Here is a 19515-nt window from a genome sequence, read left to right on the forward strand (position 1 = left end):
TTTGACTTCATATAGAACACCCCCCCACCCTCTCATCTCCCAACTACGTAACAATTTACTACCCCCTCCCCCCACCCCCACCCGCACTTATACCTAAAACCCATCATTTGCCCCCAGCCCTGGACATTGATTTCTTATTGAACCCCTCCCCAATAAAGTTTGTATTGAATACACCATGCCTCCCCCACCCTTCAACTTTGTATAAACCAACCATCCCCCCTAGTGATCTCACCATCATGAAAAAAGTAGAAACTGACACAGGCTAGGAAACCTAAATAACCTATCCAAGACACTTCAAGAAATCTCCCTTTAATACATTACTTTTTAAAGTTTTAATATATTTTCTTGTTCACCTTTGAATTATTCTCAACCTTTATGAGTTTCTTTCTTCACTTGATCAAAAACTGCATAAATCTATATGCAAAAAAATGGTTTGAAAATGTAATCATAGGTCTCAAACTCAATTTCTGGAGAGCTACAGCTTTGCACAGTTTTGCTCCAACACTAATCAAGCACAGCTCATCCAACTAATCAAGGTGTTCAAGATTAATGTTGCAAATCATCTGAAATCCTCTACTACTTAGTAGGTAATACATTTGAAATTTACTACTCAACCACTAAAAAAGTGTGTTCTATACAGTATGAATGTGAGCAGTATGAATGGAAATCAAACATACTACACTGCCATTTTGTCATGATCACATTACCTGCCCACGTCAGTTGCGTTGATTCAATCAAACTCATGAATTCTCTCTTTTTGAATGTTATGAATTCGGACGTACTACTCAGCTTGCATACTGTTTTTATTGTAGCCTACTATTTATTATGTAAGTATGCGTTTACAAATGCAGCTAACGCCAAGTTCTGACTGCATGATTTTAGCCCCGATTTTGACTTGCTGACAGGTTTTGAGAAATCGCAGTTAAATGCCTGAAATCACAGGCAAATTGGTGCTTGTTCACGCGAGTAACAATCACACAGTATGAACTATCAATGACGCCATTTTACAGAATCGCAAACAAATCGCAGACGTCATGCTAAAAATCTAAAGTTGTCTGCCATGTGAAATGAGTTTTAACTGAATATAATATCAGCGACTACCTATAGCTATTGAGGGAGCAGAAAGCACTAGTGTGGGTATCTGCAGGCCAGCAGGAGTTTGAAGTTGAAGTAAAAAGTGCTCATTTTTAGTTTATTTGGACCCAATAAATGAAGAAAAAACTATCAGAAATTTGGCAGCAGCCCCCGTGTCTGTTTGACTTGAAATTTGAGCAATTTCACAACCGGGTCAAAAAAGAAAAAAGTTGAGGAGAAATGGCTAATTCCCTTCAAACCCAGGTGAGCAAATAAGTAAATTTTTCACCCCATTAAAGGCTTCTTTCTCGTTATGTAGTTAATGACAAAAGATATACTATGTTTTGGTTGTGAGACGTAGTTTAGACAATGTTGTCCGTGATTCTTCCAATTGTAAAGTCATGCAATGTGAAACCCTGTCGCCGAACCATCTTGCAATGTAAACAAAGCAGCGACAAAACGCTAGCCTAGATAGTCATACAGTGTGAAAACATCCATGACACGATTACTTTGAAAATCATGCAGTCTGAATTTGCCATTACTAGTGTCCAGTAGTCTTGAACAGCTCAATTATTTGGATCAGCTTGTATGGTAAGGGTTGGAGCAAAACTGTGCAAAGCTGCAGCTCTCCAGGAATTTTTTGAAGTTTGAGACATGATGTAAACTGATATTTCCAGACTCATTAAACCAATAGAAATAACTGACATAATTTTAGCTGCTGAAAAAACTTTTTTGTAATAAATTTGCTTTTCCTACTATGGAAGTCAACCGGTTTTACTAATTACCATTTTCAGCGTTTTTATAAATATATATATCTTCTTTTGTTTTTAAGAGAAGAAAAAAAACTCGTAAAGGTTTGATCCACTTGAAGGAGAATAAATAATTAATACATTATCATGTTTGAGGAAACTGTCAATTTACAATTTTCTCAGTGGCTTTGGTGCATTTATCAAAACACTATTTACATTTGCACAACAGTTTCTCATTCCTTCCAACAAATTGCAAATGCTTTTGGACGTGTCAATTGCTTTCATACAACTCTCTGCTGCTTTCTAACATTATCATCTGCTTATGTCGTGTCAGTCAAAATTAACTCAACTTTTGAAGCCTGAATAGTCATTTCATATAAAATAGTCCTCATTTCACTACTTGAGTCATTACATACAAAAATGCTGAACTAGTTGTCAAAATCTGTCAAGCAAATTTTATAAAACAAATTTTAAATATTTTTTTTTCCTGAAAATGGTTTCTAAGTTGAACAATTTGATGAATGATTTACAGACCTGTGTATGTTGTAGGTTCAGTTCAAATATGTACTGCAATATTGCATACAGTTGTGCACAGCTCTACCTAAAGGGAGTTTATGTTTGTTGTAAATAAGGGTGTGTTTATTATTTTGCACAATGCTGTGAGTAAATTAGAATGACAAAAAGCAAATGCAGTAAAAATGTGACACATACATATTCAGTGTCTTGTACTCAGATATCTCACTAAATGCAGTGATGTCTAACTTTACTGTAGTTTTCAAATGACTGTGCAAATAGTCTATAGTGCTGTCTTTGATCTCACGTTTTTGCATTGGAAAATTTTTAGAGTAAACTTTCATAATGAAAACATGACAAAGCCATTTGACTATCTTGTTTATAAACAATGGTGTCAGGACTTTTCATCTTGATGACACTTTCATTGACATCAAAACTTGTTTTTAGGAATGAGCTCTCCATTTTGAGCATCTGACACACTTTTGCAGGTTATCAACTAGGTTTTGCAGTTTGTAATTGTTTTGAGAAATACAATAACTGTTGTGCAAATGTAAGTAGTGTTGTCAGAAATGCACCAAAGCCATTGAGAAAAACTGTAAGCTAAGGCAGACTGTTTTAGAAGTTCATTTAAATGTAATGAGGTAGTCTGGATAAGCCTGACAGTCATGGAAAACCACAAACATTGTGGGATTCTGAGTGTAATCTACCACACTGTCATAGAACTGGTCTGGAACAACACGGACAGGGGCCGTCCTCATATCCCCAAAACCCATTGTATAATGACCCGTAAGCACACGAGCCACAAACATCTGCTGAGTCCCGTCTGCTGCAGGAACCGCATAGTTCACATTAGCAGAGTAGCTGGCGTTCACTGCAAAGTAGGTCCCTTGACCGTAGACAGTGCCTGTGGAATATATAAAAATCATCAGTGTCCATCAGACATCAGTATTGGTATATTATATATCATATAAGTATGAGTTGCTTATTCTACAAACTGAACAACCAAACAGACAATAAACAAAAGATAAGTTACAATATATACTGTCAATTAAATATGAAGAGTATATTTAGTGTAATGAAAGTCAAGTTCACCCAGAAATATAAATTATGTCACACCTTTTTGTTAAAACCCCAAAATTTTGGGGAATGTGTGTGAACAAATTTGGATGAGTATGAGTGACTATCACTGACTTTACTTTATAGTGCTTTTTGCCATTTTTGGGCCTTGAAGTAATGGTAAAACAGTCGAGGTTACAGAAGTAACCCTTCGTTCCCCGAGGAGGGGAACGGAAGTGCCATAAAGTGGATTGATTGAAATCCACGAATGGGAGATTCGGAACAGAAGCTGCTTGTCTGGAAAGTATTGAACGGGCCAATGAATGAAAATGAATTGGCAGCGTAAGCTTGCGCAGGTGTGCTGCATCGCCAATTATCCCAGCATATAAGCACACCTGAAGCGAGCAAACGCCATCCTTTTAAGCTGAAGAGACTTTCAAACAGCTAAGGGACAGTCATTATGGCGACGGAGTATGGCACTTCCGTTCCCCTCCTCGGGGAACGAAGGGTTACTTCTGTAACCTCGAACGTTCCCCTTCGGTTGGGGAACTTCAGTGCCATAGAGTGGATTGATTGAAATCCACGAATGGGAGAAGTGGAAAGCGCCATAATGACTGCACCAAACCAACGCCCCCGATGAGGGAATAGTCAAGCAAGCGTGACGCACCCACATCATGGGAGGCGCGGTCCTCCAACGTGTCCCTGGCCCTAATTTATCCTACTTCAACAGAAGTCTTACGGATTTAGATATATTTTTTGGGAGTCGTGAGCATCTAGATAATTCTAGGAAAATACGATAGTACGTTGGGAAGCGTGCAATCCCGATAGGGAGGATGCTGCGGAGGCCATCCGTTACCCAAGGGGGGATAGATGGCAAGATTACATATGGACTAGCCCTAAAAAGGGGGAGTACGCATAGCAAAAGAGTGGTTAGCGGAGAGGGAAGACACTGGTCCGCCCAGGGGGGGGACTTAACCATGGCGGAATAAGCATATGGGATCGCCTAGAGGGGATCACGCATAGCAGGCACCTATACCCAAAACGCGGGCTGACCAACGGGCAGACTTACAACGTAGTGGGCCAGCAAATGACTCCTCCGCTGAGTCAGTGCTGGGGGCCATGGAGGAATCTGCAGGGCTCACCTGACGGGGAACTTTACTGACAGATAAAAGGGTGCACGTATCTCCGTGTTAGGGGAAATGGCGCAGCAAGCGTGTACAACACCTACCGAGTTGTTTCCTCAATCACTAAAGGGTTACCTAATACCCTTGAGGAAACCAGCTCCACTCGCAGATTGTAAAACCTTGCAAATGTGTTGGGTGTCGCCCAGCCCGCAGCTCTACAGATGTCTGTTAGAGAGGCGTTGCGTGCACGCGCCCAAGAGGATGCAACGCTCCGAGTGGAGTGTGCACGCACTCCCGGGGGACACGTCTGACCTTGACTCGAATAAGCAAGTGAAATGGCATCCACAATTCAGTGGGATAATCTTTGTTTTGATACGGCACTTCCCTGCTGCCGACCGCCATAACAGACAAAGAGCTGCTCAGATGATCTAAAATTCTGAGTACGGTCCACATAAATGCGCAGAGCGCGAACTGGACAAAGTAAAGAAAGGGCTGGATCTGCCTCCTCCGGGGGCAGCGCTTGCATGTTCACTACCTGATCTCTAAAGGGGGTGGTATGAACCTTGGGCACATAACCCGGGCGAGGTCTCAGGATGACGTGAGAGTAATCCGGCCCGAATTCCAGGCACGAGTCACTGACCGAAAATGCCTCCAGGTCCCCGACCCTCTTGATGGAGGCCAACGCAACCAGCAGAGCTGTCTTCAGGGACAGATATCTTAGATACTGATTCGAGAGGCTCAAAGGGATCGGCTCGCAAACTCGTGAGAACGAGGGCGAGATTCCAAGAGGGCATGAGAGGGGGGCGAGATGGATTAATTCTAGCATCCCCAAGGAACCGGATGATGAGGTTATGCTTTCCCACGGTGCCGCCAGCTACCGCGTTATGATAAGCGGAGATGGCGGCCACGTAAACCTTGAGAGTGGAGGGCAACAGCCTGCTGTCCAACTTCTCTTGAAGGAAAGAGAGCACAACACTAATCTGGCAGTTTCGGGGGTCTTCTCTGCGAGAGACGCACCATTCAGTGAATAGACTTCACTTTAGGGCGTAGGCGTGCCTCGTGGAGGGGGCTCTAGCCTGAGTGATCGTATTAACAACCGCAGTCGGTAGGTTACCTAAGTCTTCCTCGCGTCTAAAGACTACACGTGGAGGTTCCAAAGATCGGGGCGAGGGTGCCAGATGGTGCCCTGTCCCTGAGAGAGTAGGTCCTCTCTCAAAGGGATCTGCCAGGGGAGGGCCGTCGCAAGGAGTGAGAGCTCTGATATCCAGGTCCGGTTGGGCCAAAGGGGCGCAACTAGCAGAACCTGTTCCTCGTCCTCCCTGACCTTGCACAGTAACTGCGCGAGCAGGCTCACTGGGGGAAACGCATACTTGCGCATGCCCCAAGGCTAGCTGTGGGCCAGTGCATCCGTGCTGAGAGCCCTCGGTCAGGGAAAAAAACAACTGGCAATGAGCGTTCTCGGGGGAAGCAAACAGATCAATCTGTGCCTCCCCGAATCGCGTCCATATCAGCTGAACAGACTCGGGGTGGAGTCTCCATTCTCCAGTGCTTAACAGCTGTCCTGAGAGCGCATCGGCTGCACGATTGAGCGTGCCTGGAACGTGAATGGCGCGCAGCGATTTCAGCCGCGGGTGACTCCAGAGGAGCAGAGGGCGGGCGAGCTGAGACATGCGGCGAGAGCGCATACCCCCCATGCGGTTGATATACGCCGCCGCCATACTGTCCGTCCTGACCAGCACGTGTTGCCGCTCCAGCACCGGTAAAAAGCGGTGGAGAGCGAGGAACACTGCCAACAGCTCTAGGCGATTGATATGCCAATGCAACTGGGCACCCTTCCACAGGCCTGCAGCCGCATGCCCGTGACACACGGCCCCCCAACCCGTGTTGGAAGCATCTGTTGAAACAACCACATGGCTGGATGCCTGTCCTAGAGGCACACCGGCCTGTAGGAACGAGGGGTCGTTCCAAGGGCTGAGGGCACGGTGACACAGCGCAGTAACAGAGACCCGGTGTGTGCCCGCGTGCCATGCGCGTCTTAAGACCCGATCGTGAAGCCAGTGCTGAAGTGGTCTCATATGGAGCAATCCGAGCGGCGTGACGGCGGCTGCGGATGCCATATGCCCCAGGAGCCTCTGAAAGAACTTCAGACCACTAGTTTGCTGTCGAGCTTCCTCAGACAGTTCAGCAACAGGCGAGCGCGTTCCTCGGAGAGGTGCGCTACCATGGTGATCGAGTCCAGCTCCATCCCGAGAAAAAGAGCTCCTCTGCACGGGGGCGAGTTTGCTCTTTTCTCGGTTGACCTGAAGCCCCAGTAGGCGGAGATGCCGAAGCACCTTGTCCCTGTGCACAATCAATTGCTCCCGGGAGTGGGCTAAAATCAGCCAGTCGTCGAGATAATTGAGTATGCGGATGCCCGCGAGCCAAATGGGCGCTAAGGCACCCTCTGCGAGTTTGGTGAAGACCCGCGGAGACAGAGAGAGCCCGAAGGGGAGGACCTTGTACTGCCACTCTCGACCTTCGATCGCAAACCGCAGAAATTGGCGGTGGCGTGGAAGAATGGAGACATGGAAATACGCGTCCTTCAGGTCTATGGCTGCAAACCAATCCTGAGGACGAACGCATTGGAGAATGCGCCTCTGCGTGAGCATTCTGAACGGCAGCTTGTGCAGACAGTGGTTCAAAACGCGCAGATCTAGGATTGGTCGAGACCCACCAATCTTTTTGGGTACGATGAAGTATGGGCTGTAAAACCCACTCTCCATCTCGGCTGGAGGAACTGGCTCGATTGCACCCTTCGCCAGGAGGGCAGCAATCTCCTCTCGCAAGACAGGGGCGGACAGGGGGTTGACCCTGGAGAAATACACGCCCGTGAACTTGGGGGGCCGTTTCGCGAACTGAATCGCGTAACCGAGTCTGACTGTGCGTATGAGCCACCGCGAGAGGCTGGCCCGCGCTAACCAGGCAGGCAGAGCCCTCGCTAATGGAGTCATCGCTACAATCGCTGACGTACCAGCGGTGGGGCAGCGCGGAGTGGGTGTGCTGATCCGGGGAGCACGAGGGTCCCGCGGAAGAGCTGGAGGAGAGCGATTCGCTCTGGCTCCGCACCCTGACTCCGGAGAGGGGGCTGGAGGGCTGAGGGAAGGGAGACCATCCCCCCCAGCGCTCGTGAGCCACTGGCGAAGCACGTAGAATCTGCGAGCCGGAAGGCAGCGCGTCCCGGACTGGCAGAATTTGTGCTGTCACATCCGGGGGAAGGGGAAAAGTGCTCTTTGATTGATGTTTTGGTGGCACTGAAAAGTACCTTTGTAATTGGGGCCCCGCCCTAAAGCGGGGAAAGAGCAAGTTTCCTCTTCTCCGGATGGCCTGTCTCAGGGACGCTTCGCGGTCCGTTTGCCGGTCTTAACGGCGCCCTGGGCAAGGGGGGCTGCCTGTTTTCGAGGTGTACGCCGCGCCCGCTTGGCCGGAGGCGCAGGCGGGGGCAGGGCAGCACATGTTGGCGGGCGCCCTCGGCGAGGAACAGCAGAGGTGGATGGCTCGGCCGGGGATGGAGCGGGCTTACGGCCACGCCGATAGATGACATTGCCCATCGCATCCGACTGCTCTTTCACCGCCTTGAATTCCTGGGTGAATTCACCGACGGTGTCGCCAAACAGGCCAGCCTGGGATATGGGCGAGTCAAGAGGGCGAACTTTGTCTACATCGCGCATATCGGCCAGGTTTAGCCAGAGGTGGCATTCCTGAACCACAAGTGTGGACATCGTCCTCCCCAGCGCACACGCGGCGGACTTAGTAGTCCGAAGAGCATAGTCGGTCACGGTGCGCAGCTCATGTAATAAGCTTGGGTTAGACCCGCCCTCGTGCAGCTCGGCCAGGGTCTGCGCTTGGTAGCGCTGGTAGGTGGCCATCGCGTGCAAAGCAGAAGCAGCCTGGCCCACAGCCTTATAAGCTCTGGCTCTGAGAGAGGCAGACAACCTACAGGCTTTGGACGGGAGGCGGGGCAAACCCCGCCACGTAGAGGCGCCGCGCAGACAAAGATTGACCGTGATAGCACGCTCCACTGACGGGATCGCCTCATACCCCCTGGCAGCTCCGCCGTCAAGGGCGGTGAGGGCGGAGGGACACGAAGCACGGGCAGAGAAAGGTGCCCTCCAAGACTGCATGAGCCTACTGTGCACTTCCGGGAAGAAGGGGACAAGAGGCTTCAAAGGCTTCACCTTCTGGTCCTCTACGTAGCACCCATCTAGTCGGTCCGGCTGCGGAGCTGGGGGATAAACTAGCTCCAACCCCACGGCCGAAGCAGCCCGGGAAAGCACAGCTAACATGTCCGCTTCAGGATCCGATTTGACGGTGCTCACCTGCCCGAAGGGGGCGAGCGGGTCCGGATCTTCGTCGGACAGTGAAAGCCCACCCTCCGATGCCGCGGAGGACATCTGATCTCCGGTGTCAGCGAGCGTGAGAGCTACCATCTGGTTAGACGGATCACTCCCACTACCCGAAGCTTGGATGGAGCGCCGTGAGGAGCGAGAGGTCCGCGAGCCCGTGGGCGGCGGATTATCTCCCACTGGAACCCTCAGATCTGCCCGAGCGCCCGCTGCTTTTTTAGAACAGGAGGCAACTGGGGTGGCTCGCTCTCTTACGAAAGTTAGCCGCGATCTTAGCTGTGCAACGGTCATGGCATCGCAATGACGACATGAACCGCCCGCGAGCACTGCATTAACACGCTGGACCCCAAACATGCAATGCAGTGATCGTGTCCAACATCCGGAGCCAGGAAACCCCCGCATCCAGAAACGCACAGTCGGAGCGCCATCCTGAAAAGGACGTGCTGCACGACTGTGTTGCTCTTTTAGGAAAGTTGCAACAATACGCACCGCTCTGAAGGACCGGACCCAAAGAACCGCAGGCAAGGGAGAAACCCAGCTCGACCGTCTGCCGCCGCGAAAACCCACTCTGGACCGGGAGACACTCGTTCGCTCTGAAGTGCTGAACAGCAAGAGGAACCCTCATCGACTCACTCAGAAAGGATCTGAAGGGAAAAGGATGGCGTTTGCTCGCTTCAGGTGTGCTTATATGCTGGGATAATTGGCGATGCAGCACACCTGCGCAAGCTTACGCTGCCAATTCATTTTCATTCATTGGCCCGTTCAATACTCTCCAGACAAGCAGCTTCTGATCGAATCTCCCATTCGTGGATTTCAATCAATCCACTCTATGGCACTGAAGTTCCCCAACCGAAGGGGAACTAACTGTATCTATAAGAAATAGCTGGAATGATTACAAATGAAGATAAAAAAAAAAAACAATAGTAAGTATGTAAGTATGTGTTTGGGTATGTGTTTGGAACCATGTGGAATTTAGTAGGATACATAACAATAAAAGTTCCCAAAAGCTCAAAGTGGCGAAACAAAACCACATACACAATCAAAAATTTAAAATATTAACCTTGCTAATATGCTAATCAAATGGTGACAGAAATTCTGGATCAGATTAACTATTAATTTTTACCAAAAATATAAAAAACATAAAAACATTTTCTCTGAGAATCATATAATGTCCAAAAAATGGCTGTAAAATAAAATCTTTTTATATGTGTAAGGCATGTTTTAAAAAAGCAAAGTATTGATAAAAGAAGCAAATGCAGCATTCATCAACAATTAAAGACAAAATATTTGACATTTATGGGTGATTTTTTTAAATCAAGGATTTTTGATTTTTTTTTTTTTTACCATTCTGCCCAGCAAAATTGCGGTTGAAGTTTGTGCTCATGATAGACGAGCAGGACGCCTGTGCAGAGCCGTGATAAAGGATTTTCTCTCCTGCTCCGACAGCTGGATCATTCTTGATCTCCAGCTCAGATTTACGTGCCTCATATAACCGCCGAAGATTGATGTTCTGGATGCGCTCGATCTGTTGAAATGTATTTGCACACAAACAAGATCAATTACAACTGAAAAACTTGTTCTTCACAAAGATATTACATTGTAACAATAAATAGGACAGTTATAATATTTAAACTTTCAAAAAAATTTAACCTAAATAAAAATTACAAATAAGTAATCTAATTCAGGGGTTCCCAAACTTTTCAGCTCACGACCCTCCAAAATAACAGTTTGTGACCCCCCACTATCCTCAGGGGTGGTGATAAACATACAAAAAGATAGTTTAATAATATATATGATATTTTTTGGCAATCCCCAAGTGATCCCTACTCATTGCCTCGCGACCCCCCAGAGGTTTCCAACCCCCACTTTGGGAACTTAAATCAACATCCATTCTCTTGTTGCTCTTTCTTTTTCTGTTTGTATAACGATGTAATTGCCAATGATGAATTTAATCTGGTTAATGTGCATTGCTGTGTACAGTTCTACTGAAACTTGATTATAAAACATCATTTAATAATGGTGATGAGTCTCAAACCTTGAGCACAGTCTTTAAGACGGTCCTCTGGAAATCTGCTTTTACAGTCTTGTACTCTGCTGATTGTGGATCTAAAGCAACCACCTTTAAACCTTTTTGATTCATGCTGTCCCAGTGGATGGGAAAAGAGAAATCTGAAATGCAGAATAGTGAGATTTGTGGTTAATTCATTTAATCCCAGATTTTTACAGTACTTCTTTGTCAAATCTGCACAGGAATTCAATCCCTTTAAGATATTTGAATGCATGAAGTATATAAACTGATCTGATCATGTGGCATTGATGCATGTTATTCAAGATATATATATATATTTATATATATATATATATATATATATATATATATATATATATATATATATATATATATATATATATATATTTGTCTTTATTTAAAAGAGGAATTTATTCCCTATAAGAGCTTCCAGAAAAATGAAATAAACAATTGGGATTAAAAATAGCTATGCTATTTCAATTACATAATAGATGGAGATGAGTGGTTAAAAGATTTCCTCTCCCACAGCAACAAATGTGTGATGTGAACAAATATTGTGTTTATAATAATTGTGGTGATATTGAATAAAAGCATCCTCACCTGAAAGGTTCTCCAGGCGTTTGAGAGCCGTCACCTGTCCTGAATCACATTCTGTGGCCTCCAGTTTTCTCAAATCCACAGTCCATTTCACACCCTGCGCATCCACAATTCCATCATTTACATCGGCTCTCTCAAGTTGATGATTTGCCTTTTTTGGGACCTTTTGCCAAATGCTTCGTGGTCCCAGAATGCACCACGCCACTTGAGTGAAGAGGTTATCCTGTTCCTTCTCTCTTACCTTAGGGTTTGTTAGGAGAAAAACAGTGTTTAGCTTATTTAGACACTGTGCAATGATCATAAAAAAAAATCCAGGACCAGGTCTAGGACATTGTATTGGTTTCAGTTTCAACTGGAATGATACCCTCGTAGAAAACTGTCATCATCTATTTCTATTCCCTGATGATGTTTGACCGTTGCCAAATTAGTGAAATAAATGTCCAAACTACCAAATAATGGGCTCTATTTTGACGATCCATGTGCAAAGTGCAAGCGCAGGGCGCAAAAGCATTAAGGGCGTGTCTGAATACACTTTTGCTATATTAGAGATGGAAAAATCCACTTTGCATCGCGGTGCATGGTCTAACAGGGTTGAGCTTATTCTCTTATTGAGTTATAGGTGTGTTTTGAGAATTAAACAAACCGGGTCTCATCATCCATTCCCTTTAAGAATCAGTTGCGTCTTGTCATAGAGCATTTGCTATTTACATGGCGGACCTTTTAAGTGGAAAAACTGAACACTTCTCTAGCGAGAAAACAGTTAAACAGAGCATCTGCAGCGCAAAAATAAGAGAATGAGCCTCCTCATTCTGTACTTTCACTTTTGCTCTCGTGGATGGGGAAACATGTTGTAAGCACATATATCTATTGGCCTTTACATAATTAATTTTGTTTGTTAAGCGCAAAGATTTCTTTCAAAACTGTTTCTAAATTCAGTTCTCATTTCCAGCAAACTAATAAATGAACAATAATAACCAAGTGTGTTCAAACAACTGAGTTATTTCCAAATACACATGCTGTGCCCCTTATGGTCTAAAACTTGACAGGTGGACAAATCTAAGCTTGTTTTTAATAAAGCAAATATAAATATGAATATGATAAATAATACTGCTAATAATGAAAACATTATACAAAAGCAAATTGTTATGAATACATTAAAAAAGCCCCCCAAGATAAGGAAAGCATGAAAGTAGGGTTTTTATATTTATGTAGGCTAGAAAATAATATCTTTTTCATTTGTAAAGATATTTGTGTATTGCTGTACACCCTGTGTGTATTTAGCAACGAGTAAGCGAGGGCGCACAAATAACATGCTCTGAGCTGGACAATAGACCTGCTTTGATCTGGTTTATAGAACAGTCTATTTTGTTCCTCAAAATAGCAACGCGCCAGCAATTCAGCATAACACACTTCCTTTTTTAGACTAGAACGCCTATGGGCGCACATATGAGCGCAAATGCATTTGTTATTTAAACAACGTGTCGGAAAACGTCAAAAAGACTCTTGCACCAAGCTAAAACTAGCAAACAACAATGGGCTCTATGCACGGCGGCGCGTGACGCATTTCCGGTAAAATTTAAGACCCCGAGCCTACTTCCGCCGATCGTACAGTACAGTGCTACAACAGGAGCGCTACTGATAAAAACGAGTTATGTTTTGGACAGTTGTCTTAATGTTTTATGCCATTATAGCCCACTTATATATGTTTATGTCAGCTACATAAATATGACATCTAAACGTTTAAAAGTGTCATTTCAAAGACGTGAGAACAGTACTTGTAGATACCACTGCTGTGTTCAGCAATGCACAGCGTCAAAAATTGAACTCTTACCTTAGTTTCCACACGTTTCCAAAAGACAAAGTCGTGCAGAAGAGGTGGGTTGGTGATATTTAATGTGAGAATTTTACAGAAACAGAAAAAAACAAGAGTGTAGCTGACAATTTCAGTCTAGAAAACTGATCGAGGCTCGAGTGCCAATCGGATGCAGACATTTAAAGAAAGGAGCTTTTCTGGCAAATAATAGTTTATTTTCATTGCCTTTGAAGTTAAAAAAAATGAACATTAATATACATAAACATTTCTTAAGCTACTTTCTAAGTGCAATTTTTTATTCAGAATAAAGACCTTTATTTTATTCACTGTACATATAAAATATAATTCACTGTATGTAATTTGAAATAAAAATTGTCAAAAAAATTTAACATTTTGAAAAAAATATTTTATTCAGATGAACAGAAAAAATGACATTGAATCAGTTGTTTTCTTGAATCAGGTGCTTCTTCTGTAACTTGTGCATAGAGAGGTATTTGGGCTTATACGTATTAAATGAATAAATAAATCACCCCTCTGTTTCATGGAACTTAACACATAATTGATCCATTCCAAACAATTGTTCATGTGACAACACACATTACACATTTTAGAGTAATGGGCTGTCTGGAAAAGCAAAGCAACCAAATGTTTGCATATCCCGCTCTCAGCCACACAAGAGCAGGAGCTATTAACTAGCAGACGATGGCATGGATCTTCTGACGAATGTCCACTCCAGGATGAAGTAACACATAAAATTTTCTAGCTCTGAATCTCATAATGTTACCTAGAAAACAGAAACAAGAATATTAATAGGTTTTTAAAAGAGAGTCATTAAAGGCAGTTCACTCAAAACTGAAAATTCTATTTCCTCATCCTTCACTTGTCCCAAACCTGTTTGAGTTTGTTTCTGATGTTTAACACAAACAAAAATACCTTGAAGAAAGCTGGAAACTTGCAACCACTGATATTCATAGTAGTTCTTTTTCCTACTATGGAAGTCGATGGTTACAGGTTTTCAGCTTTCTTCAAAATATCTTCTTTTGAAAGGCATCTGCAGCAATATCATCAGATTAAACTACACAGTAAATCATTAATTTAAATGATTTAAAAGTAGCTCCCTTAAGTCACACTTTCAAATAAGGTTTCATTAATTAATGTATTTGCTCACTATTAAAATAACTATTTAATATTTAATAGTTAGCATTGTTAAACTAATTTACTAATGAATAAAAATCCAAAGTCATGCTTGTTAACATTAGCTATTACATTGTGAGTTAACAAGCACAATGAATAAGCATTTGTTCATTAATGTAAAAAACTAATAAATATTAAAATAGACAAATTGTTGATGTGAAATTAACTAATGACACCTTATTGTTTTGGGTCACCCTCCCATTTAATTACAATGTTATCGACTAAATAGAAAGCATGCTATCTCCACTGTTACACTGCATCTGTCATCTCCACTGTTTCAGCAATAAATCTCAGCATTGACACAGTGCTATTTGTCTGTTGTGGATGGAACGGCATTGTATTATTTTATTCCTAATATATCTTGCTCAATAATCATGCTTACAAGCTAAGACAGCATCTGTGTTTCTGTAATTATCCGAACTGAACAGTGGTGGTCACTTTAGAACAGTAAAAGTATGAATGGGACAGAACTTCACATGTATGCTGTCCTGATGCTGTCCTACTCTCAGCTGGTGAGGAGACTCCGATTTCTTCATAGATCTATCGGTAGTAATGAGCTCTCACTGAGATCTTATTCCTGCCCTGTTTTTACCTGACACTTTGAGACAGAATTACGTACACATATGATTATTTTTACTTACGTGATAAAGCTGCAGATGGACGGATCGTAAGAGTATTAACGCTAAAGTTAGCCTTCAGGCTAGCTGAACTTACCTTCATAATTGCACAGGTAGGAAGATGCATACAACTTGAAACCCTTCTCAAGCTTTGCTCTGCGGTGTTGTAGAGCACATCCGGACAATCATTTGCACATCGTTGACCATAATTTACTCGCAAACAGCGAGTAAATATTGACGACTCTGCCATAATACTGTTCACCTCCGCTTAAAATCACCCAGACCGGAAGCTGGACCGCGGCCTTAGACAAAACGCGGAAGTAATGCGTGCATATAGCCCATTGTTTTGCACCTTGCACCACATTGCGCTGGGTGTATGTTAGGGCCCAATATCTGCCATGAGTATAACCGCATTTACCATCGAGATTATCACTCTCGTAGGAGAATTTAGCTTTCACCATCTAAAATAAATAAAGTAATCCAACATCAGTGCCTGAAAGTTCCACCCCTTCAGCCATGTGAGCAAAGCAGCGGTCAATGATCTGGGTAATTAAAGTGCACTTATTATTTTGTGAATGCAATACTAACACTATTTATACTACACAATGGGGTAGAATAGTGCATAAGTATGCAATTTGGGATGCACCTATAGTGAGTGTTAGGGAGTACCTAGTTACATGCAACTGTTACATAATTTAATTACAAAATAAAAGTAACAGTAATTTGTTACAGTTACTGAGAAAAATGTGTAATTAAAGAATGTTTAAATGTAAAAAATGTGTAAATGTTAAAGATTACAAATGGGGTTACATCTAAAAATATTATTAAAATTTCTGGGATATGTTGAATAATATTAATCTGTTGCTTTGCCTGTTTTGAATATGCACAATGCCATTTATTAAAGCAGTGTTATTCTGCACTGTGAAAAAAAAACTTATTTTACACAGAATATCTCAAAATTTTTACAGGATTTTTTTTTTCATTTCAAATTATAATCCAAACTCAGTAAAATGACAAACAATCCTCTAAATTAACATTTTGACTTCATCATTAAAGACAAATTACTGACATTTTTGTTTTTTATACAGGGAAGTTACTGTATTATTTATACAGTATTTTGTCCTGTTATTTTAAATTATATTCAAAACAATCTGTAGATTAACAGCTTGACTATTATTTTATGTATTATACATTTAATGACAAATTACAGCAATTTGTCTGTTTTATACAATAAAATTGCTTAATTATTTATACAGAGTTTTTCCTGTTTTTACAAGTACATTTGAAGTCATGTAAAATTAAAGTAGTAAATTGTAATTATTTGTGCACCTCGCTATAGAGATCTGCGCAGGACTAAATTTTGAATCCCGCTCCCGTCCGTCCGTCCGTCAGGTTTTAGCCTGAACCCGACCGCTCCCGCTTATATTCAGCATTTGTTGTCCCGCTGCCTGACCAACTTAATTTTCTTTCCGCCACGCCCGTTCCCGCTAACGGGAGGAGGGGAACGGAAGTGCTATAAGTGGATTTGATGTTAAAATCCACGTATGGGAGGTTTCGATTCAGAAGCCGATTGTCTGAAAGAGTATTGAATGGGCCAATGAAAACAATGAATTGGCAGCGTAAGCTTGCGCAGGTGTGCTTCATTGCCAATTATCCCAGCATATAAGCACACCTGGCACCAGCAAACGGCATCCTTTTTAAGCTGAAGAGACTTTTAACAGCTGAGGGACAGTCATCATGGCGACGGAGTATAGCATTTCCGTTTCCCTCCTCAGGGAACGAAGGGTTACTTCTGTAACCTCGAATGTTCCCCTTCGGTTGGGGAACTCCAGTGCTATAAGTGGATTTGATGTTAAAATCCACGTATGGGAGACCATGGAAAACGCCATAATGACTGCACCTTACCAACGCCTCCGGTGAGAGGGCAGTCAAGCAAGCGTGACGCACCCAAATTATGGAAGGCGCGGTCCTCCAAAGTGCCCTTGGCCCTAACTTATCCCCACTTCAAAAGAAGCTTTACGGAATAGGTATATTTTTTGGGGAGTCGCTAGCGTCTAGATAATTCTAGGAAATACGACAGTACGTTGGGAAGCATACAATCTCAGTAGGGAGAACGCTGCAGAGACCATCTGCACCCAATAAGGGAGACAAAATGGAAATACATATGGACTAACTCTAAGAAGGGGGAGTATGCATAAGAAGGTGGTTAGCGGATTGGGAAGGCACGGGTCCACCCAAGAGGGGGGACTGAACCGTGGCGGAAAAAGCATATGGGATCGCCAGAGGGGATCACACATAGACGGCACCTATACCCAAAAATGCGGGACCTAAAAGACCTAACGTAGTGGGCCAGCAAGTGACTCCTCCGCTGAGTCAGTGCTGGGGGCCTCGGAGGAATCTGCAGGGCTCACCTGACGGGGAACTTTACTGACAGACAGGAAGGTGCACATCTCTCCGTGTTAAGGAAAAAGGGCACCGCAAGCGTATTACAGCACCCCACCGAGTTCTTTCCTTAATCACCAAGGGTTACCTAATACCCTTGAGGAAACCGGCTCCACTCGCAGATTGTAAAACCTTGCAAATGTGTTGGGTGTTGCCCAGCCCGCAGCTCTACAGATGTCTGTTAAAGAGGCGCCACGTGCACGAGCCCAAGAGGATGCAGCGCTCCGAGTGGAGTGCGCACGCACTCCCGTGGGACGCGGCTGACCTCCGCTCAATAAGCACAAGAAATGGCCTCGACAATCCAGTGGGATAATCTTTATTTGGTCACGGCACTTCCCTGCTGCCGACCGCCATAACAGACAAAGAGCTGCTCAGAGGATTTAAAGTACTGAGTACGGTCCTGAGCGGAGCGGAGATGGCGGCAACGTAAACCTTGAGAGTGGAGGGCGACAGCCTGCTGTCCAACTTCTCTTGAAGGAAAGAGAGCACAACACTGATCTGGCAAGTTTGGGGGTCTTCTCTGCGAGAGACACACCATTCAGTGAATAGACTCCACTTCAGGGCATAGGCGCGCCTCGTGGAGGGGGCTCTAGCCTGAGTGATGGTATCAACCACCGCAGTCGGCAGGTTACCTAAGTCTTCCTCGCGTCTAGGGACCACAAGTGGAGGTTCCAGAGATCGGGGCGAGGGTGCCAGATGGTGCCCTGTCTTTGAGAAAGTAGGTCCTCTCTCAAAGGGATCTGCCAGGGGACGGGCCGTCGCGAGGAGGGAGAGCTCTGATATCCAGGTCCGGTTGGGCCAGAGGGGCGCAACTAGCAGAACCTGCTCCTCGTCCTCCCTGACCTTGCACAATAGCTGCGCGAGTAGGCTGACTGGGGGAAACGCATACTTGCGTTTGCCCCGAGGCCAGCTGGGGGCCAGTGCATCCGTGCCGAGAGTGCCCTCGGTCAGGGAAAAGAACAACTGGCAATGAGCGTTCTCGGGGGAGGCAAACAGATCGATCTGGGCCTCCCTGAATCAGCTGAACAGACTCGGGGTGGAGTCTCTATTCTCCAGAGTGAATTTGCTGCCGTGAGAGCGCATCGGCTGCACGGTTGAGCATACCTGGGATGTGAATGGCGCACAGCAATTTCAGCCGCAGGTGACTCCAGAGGAGCAGACGGCGGGCGAGCTGAGACATGCGGTGAGAGCACATACCCCCCCATGCGGTTGATATACGCTGCCGCCGCCGTACTCTCCGTCCTGACCAGCACGTGTTGCTGCTCCAGCACCGGAAAAAAACGGTGGAGAGCGAGGAACACTGCCAACAGCTCTAGGCGATTGATATGCCAATGCAGCTGGGCACCTTTCCACAGGCCGCAGCTGCATGCCCGTGACACACGGCTCCCCAGCCCGTGTTGGAAGCATCCATTGAAACAACATGACTGGACGCCTGTCCCAGAGGCACACCGGCCTGTAGGAACGAGGGGTCGTTCCAGGGGCTGAGGGTGCGGCGACACAGCGCAGTAATCGAGACTCGGTGTGCGCCCGCATGCCATGCGCATCTTGGAACTCCATCTAGCAGCCAGTGCTGAAGTGGTCTCATATGGAGCAATCCGAGCGGCGTGACAGCCGCAGCGGATGCCATATGCCCCAGGAGCCTCTGAAAGTATTTCAGTGGTACCACTACAGCTGGGGAGTCCAGCTCCATCCCGAGAAAAGAGATCCTCTGCACCGGGGCGAGTTTGCTCTTTTCTCGGTTGACCTGCAACCCCAATAGGCGAAAATGCCGGAGCACCTCATCTCTGTGCATAGTCAATTACTCCCGCGAGTGGGCTAAAATCAGCCAGTCGTCGAGATAATTGAGTATGCGGATGCCTGCAAGCCAAAAGGGTGCTAAGGCACCCTCTGCGAGTTTGGTGAGGACCCGCGGAGACAGAGAGAGC

The 19515-nt window shown here is 44.9% G+C and overlaps 1 protein-coding gene and 1 long non-coding RNA gene across 2 annotated transcripts in view; both read right to left on the reverse strand.

Annotated features, from left to right (window-relative positions):
- Positions 1-293: 293 nt before the first annotated feature.
- Positions 294-19515, reverse strand: part of si:ch211-163c2.3 — a 67856-nt gene continuing 48634 nt past the window's right edge. Inside the window, exons 12-15 of the mRNA XM_087260162.1 lie at positions 11528-11765; positions 10934-11067; positions 10243-10423; positions 294-3240 (exon numbers count right to left, since the gene is read on the reverse strand). Coding sequence (XP_087116288.1) covers positions 2960-3240; positions 10243-10423; positions 10934-11067; positions 11528-11765 — 834 coding nt within the window. The 3' untranslated portion in view covers positions 294-2959. The remainder of the gene's footprint in view (positions 3241-10242; positions 10424-10933; positions 11068-11527; positions 11766-19515) is intronic.
- On the reverse strand, positions 13722-15430 carry LOC110439926 (uncharacterized). The gene is made up of 2 exons (XR_015495248.1): positions 15246-15430; positions 13722-14121 (listed from the first exon to the last, which is right to left on the reverse strand). It is a non-coding gene; the product is annotated as an uncharacterized LOC110439926 (long non-coding RNA).

This window comes from Danio rerio, chromosome 7 (assembly GCF_052040795.2).
Source record: "Danio rerio strain M-AB ecotype USA chromosome 7, GRCz13ab, whole genome shotgun sequence".
Classification (NCBI taxonomy): domain Eukaryota; kingdom Metazoa; phylum Chordata; class Actinopteri; order Cypriniformes; family Danionidae; genus Danio; species Danio rerio.